This window comes from Electrophorus electricus, chromosome 12, assembly GCF_041902795.1.
Source record: "Electrophorus electricus isolate QZ-2024a chromosome 12, ASM4190279v1, whole genome shotgun sequence".
Taxonomy (NCBI): domain Eukaryota; kingdom Metazoa; phylum Chordata; class Actinopteri; order Gymnotiformes; family Gymnotidae; genus Electrophorus; species Electrophorus electricus.
The window spans coordinates 6,145,828-6,157,106 of NC_137508.1; the positions used below are offsets into that span (position 1 = coordinate 6,145,828).

Here is an 11,279-nt window from a genome sequence, read left to right on the forward strand (position 1 = left end):
ATTGGTAGCTGAACAGAGGATGCTGTTCCTCTCTCTCACTCCCTTCTTTCCAGGATTTGCGTGAGAGAACATCCGAAAGAGCATCCACCATATTGGTTTGCATCGGACAGCGTAATGTAATGCTACTGCTGTTTCCCATGGTTACCTATCAAACATCCCATCAGAGGGAGACTGCTATGGGGATCTTGGGTTTTATATGGTGCTCAATGGTATATGCTCAGTACCAGAGAAATGGTGGAGGCACTGCTGTTCCTCAGGGGTGAATGGGTTGCAGTTTGTGGGCTGATGGAAGTTCACTTAATTGTTTAATCCAGATGCAGGACTGATGGGTTGACGGATGGTGAAAGGGGACAGATTATCCTTGCTATTCCATGACTGTGAAGTCTTTATGTGTGCTGGAGTTTTTGCAGTGTGTTTCAGCGGGTCACAGTGCTGACTACTGTATAAGTCTGTATTCAGTGGGGCACCGTGAGAACAGGGTGATAAGATTACAGGCGAAAGCTGATTCTTACAAAAATTCTTTAATACATTTTATTCTGGCCAGTAACTGACATATTGCTGTCTTCAGTCCTCCATTCTACCCTCCACATCCGTTTAGCGTTCATCTTGCACCTCTGGATATGGTGGTAATACCTGTGGACTGCTCACTCGCTGCCTGCCTCAGTTTTCCCTGTGCTTTTGGCAGCGGCTCCAGCATGTGAGTCAGCAATGACGCAATGATGCTTTCACCTTCCACACGCCCAGGACCAGCCAAGGCCGACGCGCTAACCCTCTCTCTGCTCCAATCAGGACTCAGAGTGTGGGAGGTAATGTCATAATGTGACTGACAGCAAGGCTGAGTAGCGTTCCAAAGACCCCCAACTAGGGTTACATTCTCTGTATCCTCTTGGCCTCCAGCCCAGCGCTGTTCACTGGTTCATACTGGCCCAGCTGGGTGCACTCTGCTCTGGGAACCGGATGAGAGAGGCGAGGCTGCAGGTGCTTAACACTGTATTAGAGAGAGTCCTCTGAATACAATTAAACTGCAGGGGTACATATGCATTCATGCAGACATGCGCACTTCAGGCTTTTGTGTGCAGAGGACTCTCTCTAATACAGTGTTAAGCTCAGCTGACTTTTAGTTGTCTGTGTGTGTGTTTGTGTGCTGATTCACATGTACTGTTTCCTGACACTCTTTCACAGACTCTGTGGGAAATTTGGATTACATTTTGTTCAGATGTCATATTAAGCCTCTTTAATGTGATTTGCAAATCTGTGGTCATGTTTCATTGTTCCAATCCAAACAAACCCTCGTTCATTGCATTGTGAACTGCAATGTGTTTGTCTTGGTGTTTGATGTTACCATTCTAATGCATCCACATATTTGTGTAATATTAGCAGATTTCTAGTAGAAGCTGTAATACACAATAATTTTCTTTCTTCTTTCTAAGAGTCTAAAACTTCATACTCAGTATGACACTTCATACTCAGGGTGCTAAACAATATATGTGACTGATGCCTGGCATCTTGGTCTGAGTAGAGCACAGATATAACAAATGACATATGACATTACCCAGTGTTATCTACATGCTGCACCGGTATAGATCAAACTAGTGACCACTGCAGAGCAGAGAGGAGCTAATATGAAGCAGGACCAAGATGCTCTATATCTGATCCTTAATTTGAAGTAGTGTGCAATGATCTGTTAAACTCACAAAAAAGCATACAATTATTCCACAAATTTAGCTCTGGAGGATAAATGAAGAAATATTTAAATTTACAGAGCAAATTGGGCCATGAAGAGAAGCCAAGAAAAGCCAAAGTCTAAATCAGATAAAGGACTGTGTGACTCTAGACCCACTAATATCAGCATTTCTCTTAAAGCATTAGCCAAATATAATGTACAAATATAATATACAAGGATGGTTGATTTAAACTGGAGGGATTGTGGGGACTGGGAGACTGGTTGACAGTGATAGGTGGTAAGGAAGAGAACAGCTGCCTCCAGGGGAAACTCCCCTATCACAATAGCACAGTACCAAGTCACCCAGCATTCCCCACACTTCGGCAGCACAACAGCACAGGAGACGATAATTTTATTCTGAAGATGCGGTGCAGCATAAATGCTCTGCCTGCTGAGGTAGAGTTCTGTTCAAGGGGACTTTCCATTTAAAGGTGTGCGAAATTTCATGGCTGTTTACCCCTCGTTGTTTTGTAATACTCCCCTGACTGTCAAGGGTTAATGTCAAAATGGAATAAATGTAACTCCCAGGGGAAAGTGCTGGTGCCTGTTTTGTTTTGTTTTTATCTTGGATATGATGTCATGGGATCAAACTGTTACAATTGTGATGAGGCAAGATCAAAAGGCAGGATGCAGGTGCAAGACATGAGCGAGACTTTATTCAAAACAAAACGAAAAGGCAAAACAGGAACAGAAACGGGAACCAAAACACGGCTCAGGACAGAGACAGTGATGGGGATGGGCACAGGGATGAAGACTGGGAGAGGAACAAGAATGACACAAGGGACCGGAAGGTCAGGTGGACACAAGGGTGACATGACAGGATATTGGATGGGTGTCCAGATAAGGCACAGGGGGACGTGTCTGGCTGTGAACCGGGAAGCAGGACAAACAGGACCTCTTGGAGCTGGGACAGAGGAATGTGCAGCAGTTGGCAGGTCCAGGGTGCTGTGTCATCTAGCAGAGCTGGAGGCGTGGCGGGCGGTCCGGGAGCAAACGCGCCATCCTGGGAGCTGTGCACAACAGAGGCAGCACCCCCGTAGGTGAGGCGAAGTGGAGGTATCGCCATCTGGAGGGCAAGTTGGCAAGATTGGAAGCACGCGGCAGGACCGCTGCCCTCAGGTTGGCAGAGCACGGCAAGACTGGCACCCTTGTGGCATCTGAAATGCTGAACCCTGGAAACAGAGGAGCAAAATCAAACAGTAATGCTCCTGGGAGCCCTCCAAGACCAACTGTCCCACCTAGTTGGGAGTTAGGCAGGGACCAGACGGCCACAGCAGGGCCAGATCCAGGAGCATCTTGAACCCAGCCGGAAATTCCAGAGAAACTCCTTAGCCACCAGTCCATCCAGGCAGTGTGTACAGGAGGCTCGGTTCCTGGCTCTGGATCAGGCTCAAGCTGGCTTCTCCTTTTAACTGTGTTTACCATGCCACTGACTGGGAGTAGCAGAACAGGAGCTTGGCTTGGTTCAGGAGCTGGGCAGACCTCCCTGGTGAGCTCCAGGGTTATACAGGCCTCCTGGGTGAGCTCTGGGGAGAAACATGCCTCCACCAGCCGCTCCAACTGGAGGTATGCAGGTGAGGGGGTACTGTTACACAAATAACCTTCAGCACTCTATAGAGCAAATAGGTTTATACCACACACTCTGTTTTTATTTAAGCATCTCTACTTGAGTAGTAATCAAAAGCTCCCAGTTCAAACCCTTCCATTGCCAATTTGCCATTGTTAGGCCCCAGAGTAAGGTTCAAATTTAAGACTTTATTTTAAATATTTTAACTGTATGTTGTAACTGAATGTTGCTGATGATAAAAACATCAGCTGAATGCTGTAAAGGAAGACCGATGAGAAGAAATCGCTGTACATTTTGGAGAGGTTGTGAATTCTGCAGAGTGTGCCGAGTGACGGGTGTGAGTTCAGACCAGTAGTGAAAGTCGGCATGTGTCTCCATGGAGACACGTCTCCAAGGAGCAATGACAGTGCCCTCTTACTTGAACCCCTCTTGCTGTCACACACAGTGGAGTCGTCTCAGTCTGTGCCACAAACACACACACACAACACACACACACACACACACACACACACATGCCCTCACACACAGAAGCAGTCACTTTCATCTGTCTGAGGTGGATTGGGTGCACCATAGCTTAACATCATGCCTGAGGTTCCCACTTGTACCCGATCATCCAGTCAGCCAATGCTTAATGCCAGAGAGGGAAAGAGTAGAAGAAATGAAGCAGATACATTATTTATGCAGTGGTATAAAGCACTGAAAAATTCCCCACATGACCAGTTAATGCAGTGCGATGCTCCTTTTCTAGAGGGCAGAGGAGCTTCTTCACAGCCTCTGGCTCTCATTAACTCCCAAAGTGTTCAGCGTTAAACATTAGTGGAAGTGCAGAAGGGGCACACAGATGACTGAGGCCAGGGTGAGGGATGCATAGTCTTACACAGTGTCTTCTGGGAGCCAGACAGGATGCAGTGCCATTCACTCTTCAGCCAAATGCACAGATATCTTGATACGGCTATAATTGCTTTTGTCCTGGAAACGAGAATGGTATCATTGAATATTGGAAACAACCAGTGACTTTCCTACTGGTTCTAATCCCTTTCAATCACCTCAACACACAATACATCTGCTTGTAAGGCATTTTAGTCCTTGAATGTGGGCATCTGTCCTCAAGTGTTAATGTCTTTGAATTTGAATTGAGAGGACATCCCTAAAAGACAAAGTGAAGCTTGTGAAATGCTAATGTGTGAGGTGAGGAGCTCCAACACAAGGGTTTGCTCATTAAATGGCTGCAGGTGAAACGATGTGCTTAAAGTAAAACTTCACCTGGTCCTCAATAAGGAAGGGCTCCTAAAGGGCTCCTCTGTAATCTGACAAGGGAAAGTAAAGTTGTTATAGTATCTGGTTCCTGCCCCTGACCAAGTCCTAATGCAATTCCACAATATTCATTATGCATTGATGTAGGCATCAGCATTAATCAAAGTCACCATAAAAGAATTATATAATATTTTCAGATAAATAACTGTAAGATGTTTTCACCTTATTCCATAGCAAATGTTTCTCGCAGTTTTGGATCACAGCCAGGCGGAATGCAAACACAGTATAGTGTATTCCTCCAGCTCAGCGTTTCCTACGTATTTGTCTTTGAGCAACGCTGCATTTTTAAGACTTTATTTTTCTTCCCTACCTGCATTCCCTCTGCCCCAAAACCTCCTCCTCAGGTCCAATCCACATTTAGTGGGAAACATTATTCCATTGATTGTTGTTGAGGTGAATTGTGTAGTGTGTTTGCGTGGGAGGGAGAGATGGGGGGGGGGGGGATAAGAGAGACAGAGGAAAAGAAGAAAGATATAGAGAGAAAGAAAGCGAGAGAGAGAGAGAGAGAGAGAGAGACAAGAAGATGGGTGGAGAGAACAACAGGAAGATATTTATAGTCCTCTAGGTTCCCCTTGGTCTGATGGTTGTGTTGATGGATTGGATGATTTTGGTGAGGCTGGCACACAGGCCAGCTCACAGCAGGACTGGAGTGGGTGCTGCAATGCAGTGGAAAAGAAAAATACAGACATTAGGACACTGTGCATGCCTGTCTGTCCATGGATGCTCACATATCTAGCTACTTGTTTGTGAGGTTGTGTGGTGTATTTGTGTGTGTGTGTGTGTGTGGGAGGGGTCTCTTTTGAAAATTACACATCTTAATCAGAGCACACATGCAGCTGCTCTGTGCCCCTTTCCTTCTGGCTGATATACTTACCACACACACACACACACACGCACGCGCGCACGCACGCACGCACGCACACACACACGCGCACGCGCACACACACGGACTTCAATGTGTGCATGTGAACAGTCACATACACAGAGCCTCACTCTCCCCTGCTCACACACAAACACACATGCAGACACTCCTTATTTCCTCTGGATAAACACCTGCCCCATACCCTGCTAACATGCCAGCCCTTCACATCCTTAATTCCGTCGCTGCATTCCAGTAATAGAAGGTGGCTGCTGTATACATAGTCAACCTCCCTCTCCTTCGTACCTATTTGAACGACCATACTTTGAATTAATACACAATATGGGCCCATTCTCAGCGGTTGTTGGCCAAACCACAACCAATACGTTTCCTCCCTTAATATCATATGTAACAGGCTGGCTGCTCCAGGGGGGAATTGATTGCTGCCTTGCACTAAGAGTAAGATGTATTAAGACACTACACTGCCATTGAGTCAGTAGGTGGGAAGCAGCTGCTGGGTTAGTTACTGTTCTGGACATGCACATGAGTTTCTACAGCCGTGACACTATACCTAATTATAATGACATTTAGTTTAGGGTATGGCATTCATATCGTCTAATATCGTGTCCTTTGCATAGAGGTAAATAGAGAAAAAAGAATGGATTTCCTTTCCTTAAAAACTAACAAAAGAATAAAATACATCGTCATTTTTCCATTCAGCAAATTATAACTACAACCTTTACATAAGAATTCTATATAATAATCAAGAGCCATGCCAGAAAAAAATGATTTACATAAAGAAGACACTTTTTATTATACATACAGTTATCTCAGTATAATAATCATATTTAATATATAATACCATTACGTCAAAAATAATAATTATAGTTATCATATTTAAAAAACTAAGCAGATAAACTACTCTTTACTTTTTAAAAACATAAAAGTTTTATATATTAGTATTGTTTCTGTCTCATATAATCTGTCAACAAAAATAAAAAAGATCACAGGTTAAAGAGGTTACAAAGTAGCTTTTACTGTATGTAATACTGAATTATACAGGAGGGTCAATGTTGGCGCACAGGGTTTGTGATCTATGCCTAATAAATAAAGGGCTACCAAAAATGGGTGTCTTACGCAAGTGCACAAATATGTGCTGACCACGTCTCTCAAATGATGCTGAAATACAGAGGGTGTGTGCAGGTCTGTGCATGTGTGTGCGTGTGTGTGCGTGTGTCTGTGTATGTCTGCATGTTTTTTCTAATGTCTATCAGGGCACAGGTTCACACAAACACCTGGGCAGAAGCAAGGCATGATGGTATTTGTAGTGTGGGAGGATTGGGAGACAGTGGTGTTTGGAGACTGTTAGTTAAGTCTTTAATATCGGCCCCTCCTGAATGGTCCGTTAGCACAGGCTGAGAGGTGAGGGTACATTTAAGGCTGGCTTTGTGCTTCCTAAAAGCATCAGATCAGACAGCACTTCATCTCCCACATGGTTCATCAGTAGTCTCTGGTTGATGACAGACCGGAGCAATGCACTGGGGGTGCCATCCCGTGTCCTAATGACAATTGGTGAGCATAGCCTGCTCAACTTATAAATACTGTATTTGTAACCTATAGTATGATCATAATTAACATAATTAGGACATTTAATGGTCATCACAAAGCTCTTAATGGAAGCAAGGCAGTGATTGCTATGACAATACTTTTCATTTTAATTTTCTGTGATGCACAGTATCTCCAATTAAACTTTATTAGTGAATCCAACTGGAAATAGTACTTTCTTGTCTGTGCTTGCTCATGTGTGGTTGTAAGTGGCACCTGTAAACAAAAGTTGTGATAGCCTCTGTAATCTATTTCATACTTTTATAATTAAGCTTCATCTGCTTTTGTTTAAAGGAGGTAGGTCTATTTTGTTGGCAACACAGAAAGTATCCTTCACCTCCAATTACAGAATTCCATTTGGGGGTTTCCAACCTGCTCGATCCTGTGGAATCCCTCTACCAGGTTTCTGATCTGCAGGGCTCTAAAAGGGGAAATAGGAAACCTGAACCCAGCATGGGGTGGAGAAGACACAAGACACTGGCTGCTGCACAAGTTCCTTCAAATCTGCGTTCCCCTTCTCTCTTGGTTCCTCTCCTTTTCTTTCTTCCAGTGCAAAAGACAAAGAATCGGGCTCCTCCTGAGGCCAGGAAGCCTCCACCGGCTCCAATCAAAGCAACGGTCAGGAGGCATCAAAGCTGCAGAGTGAAATGAGTGGATTGTTTAGTATGGCAATAGGTTCAGGTGTTTTAGGCCTCTGTGCAAGGCCCTAAGTGTGTGTGTGTGTGTGTGTGTGTGTGTGTGTGTGTGTGTGTGTGTGTGTGTGTGTGTGTGTGTGTGTGTGTGTGTGTGTTTCTGCATAAAGAATGTGAGCTCAGCAATATCAAAAGGGATAACCTCTAATGTTTCCTTGTGGGCTAAATAATTCTATCTTCAAACTGGAATCAACAGTAAATATTAATGTAGCACAATGTAGTGATTAATGTAGTGAGATGAGAGCACAACCAATATTAATGTTCTCACATATTCACACACACACACACACACACACACACACACACACACACACTTTATCACTTTATCTCTATTTTCTTTCCTGATACACATATAAATGAGATCAAATACATCAGACCCATTCATGACATTTATAATTCATTAACCAATATAATTTTAATGATAATTATTTACATTTTAATAATAGTTTTTAATAATTTCCAATGTCTTGAATGCAATCAATGCTGAAATTCAGGACCTGACTCCAACCACTAAAGATATCTGGTTCATTTACAGTGGGACATGCAGTTCCGGACTATTGTGATAGAGCCTTTTCTGAACAACTAGGCTCTACACAAACTGATTGGTTTTATCATTGGTTAATTAATGGTCAGTGCCTTTCTTGGACAGAAGAGATTGGTCTTACCTGTCCCAAAGCTTCACACTTCTACAGGAGTTGGTGCAGCAGCCAGCAGATATCAGAGCTGTGGAGGAGGGCAACAGTCAGTACAACAGCATTGACGAATAGTAACTGTTCAGTGGCTAGGTAAACAACTACTTATCCCATTGTATCGCAGTGCATTACATCATAAATCTGACAGTGTAACACTGGCACCTTTGCATTATGCACAGGTTCATTTGCACAGTGTTTGTGGGTTGCAAGTTGCACTCTGCAGTATTGGACCAGAATGGAGGCTGTGGCATATGGCCTAACCTGGCAACATGCACAAAACGGACAGGGCTGCCATTCTGCCTCTGCTCCCATTGCACTCTTGCACGACATGCCTGACCCCAGGAGACCCTCTCTCTCTCTCTCTCTCTCTCTCTCTCTCTCTCTTCTCTCCCCCTCCCTCTCTCTCTCAAAAGATACCACACCTCCCTCATATAGAAGTGAAAGTATAATGAGATAACTACCTTTTCCACTTTCTCACATTCTACACACACTACATTCTTATATGCACACACATATACACTCACAACATGGCTTTTATCTCTGTTCCCTCTATACAGTGCAGCTCCACTAGCTGGAGGTGTGACCCTGGTGTGTGTGGTGAGGAAAAGTGCCATCTGTTTGAATCAAGTGTCACTTCTGCACACACCATAGCACACACCACAGCCACACACTAGATATTGTAATAATAATAAATTAGATAGATAGATAGATAGATAGATAGATAGATAGATAGATAGATAGATAGATAGATAGATAGATAGATAGATAGATAGATAGATAGATAGATAGAGTACAACTCATAACACACGTACAAAATACAACAATACATACAGAGCGATCACGCTTCTTTTTTCTAAGAGGTACTACTGAGTCAAACCAAGATGTTTGTTCTTTTACAGATTCAGTTACTTTGCATAAAATAATTATTAATGATTAATGCATCTCAGTACCAAGTGATTCCAAGAAATGACAAATACACCACCCCTGTTTGAGCAAGAGCAGTCACACATTCATCACACACTACTCATCACACACCTCAGCCACTCACTGGATTATGTAATAATAAACTGATTAGATAGATAGATAGATAGATAGATAGATAGATAGATAGATAGATAGATAGATAGATAGATAGATAGATAGATAGATAGATAGATAGATAGATAGATAGATAGATAGATAGATAGATAGATAGATAGAAATGGAAGGATTCAATATTAAATCAAAGGCAAAAAATTTAACATCTGTCCAAAACAGCATGTGTTACTACGAATAAACCATGTTTCAAGCTGTCACACAGCCGACCCCTGCTAACCATATACACATATACACTACAACTCCCCACTTCCTATGCATCGCTACTCAACATCTTCGTCACCGGACTATTTAATCCACCTGTTGCTCGCTGCCTTTCTCAATCACTCTTTGCGAAGTATTGCCGTTCTTCCAGTGTGTGCGTATACTGAGCGTTTACTTCATATTGCGGTTTTTCTCTTTGCTGACCAGTTTGTTTCGTTCCGTTTCATTGCCTTTGCCCGTTCCTGGTGGTTTTGTCTGCCTGTCTCTTATGCCTCTCTGTTTTGATCTGGACTGTCTTCATATTGGTACTACGGATGTTGTTTGGATTTGCCGTCTTGTATTCTCTGGCTCTGACCCTCTTTCTGTTACTTACTACGCCTGCGGATTACCCCGCTAAGAATAAAGCTTGTTGGGTCATGTCACACAAGCATCTTATTTCTAACCAAAAGCAGTCAAAACATAAGTACTTTGTTTCTGTATTAAATGGACAATTTCCCTGAATCATTTATGCAGTCTCTTGCTAGTCTATTTTGTATTGCACTGCAGAGTAGACACATTCATAATCAGTAATCCGTTTAACAGCATCTTTATGTGAAATCGATATCTTAATAAATAAAGCAACTAAAAGCCTATAAAATATGATAACTGACATTAGAACATTAGAAAATGTTTTATAGTTTTGTTTTAAGAGGTCTTTTCAAAGCTTTTATTCTGAGGCATTTCCAAAGTCAAAGCAGATATCATCAGCCTCTCCGGTTCTCTAGCCCACTGTGACAAATGCTACTTTCAGTTTTATGTAACAGTGTTTAATTAGGACTTCGATTTGCCTAACGCTAGCAAACACCCATTAGTTTCTTGAGAGCATGTCACTTAGTAACAATCCAACAGTAGCCTGCATGAGGTAATGGGCGGGTGAGGTAAACAGCTAGCAATAAATGAGGGTGCTTCAGTGACAGGCCTGATTGCCACAGGTACTACATTTGTCGTTAGTACTAATGAAGCAGCCCAGTTCTCACACTCACCCTTCCTTACACATGTATCCTTCCTTACACATTCACCCTTCCTTACACACTTATCCTTCCTTACACACTCACCCTTCCTTACACACTTATCCTTCCTCACACACTCACCCTTCCTTACACACTCACCCTTCCTTACACATGTATCCTTCCTTACACACTCACCCTTCCTTACACACTTATCCTTCCTTACACACTCACCCTTCCTTACACACTTATCCTTCCTCACACACTCACCCTTCCTTACACACTTATCCTTCCTCACACACTCACCCTTCCTTACACACTCACCCTTCCTTAGCTCCCTTACTTCACACCCACTGATGCACACACACACCTACGTATAAACCAGCATGCTCGATAGCTTCATTGTGCTCTGGGCGATGGTTTTCTTCAGGTCGTGAGCAGTTAGTATGTGAGATTGGCAGAGAACAGATGTGGTTCACCAAATGAGAAATGGAATGGACACCAGCATTCCTCATCAGTCGCCTTTGTGTGTGTGCATATGT

The 11,279-nt window shown here is 43.2% G+C and overlaps 1 protein-coding gene across 5 annotated transcripts in view; it reads right to left on the reverse strand.

Annotated features, from left to right (window-relative positions):
* Positions 1-2,351: 2,351 nt before the first annotated feature.
* The window catches only part of ccdc85a (coiled-coil domain containing 85A), a 28,624-nt gene continuing 19,696 nt past the window's right edge, over positions 2,352-11,279 (reverse strand). For 2 of the 5 annotated variants that reach the window (XM_081725150.1, XM_035531285.2), the window contains exons 3-5: positions 8,426-8,483; positions 4,554-7,703; positions 2,352-4,259 (exon numbers count right to left, since the gene is read on the reverse strand). Coding sequence is in view for 3 of the 5 variants with exons in the window: in XM_035531285.2 (XP_035387178.1) it covers positions 7,688-7,703; positions 8,426-8,483 (74 nt within the window). In the remaining 2 variants the exon portion in view is untranslated. Of the gene's footprint in view, positions 4,260-4,553; positions 7,704-8,425; positions 8,484-11,279 lie in introns of those variants that run through there. The other 3 variants (XM_081725149.1, XM_081725148.1, XM_081725151.1) reach the window with 3 other exon arrangements.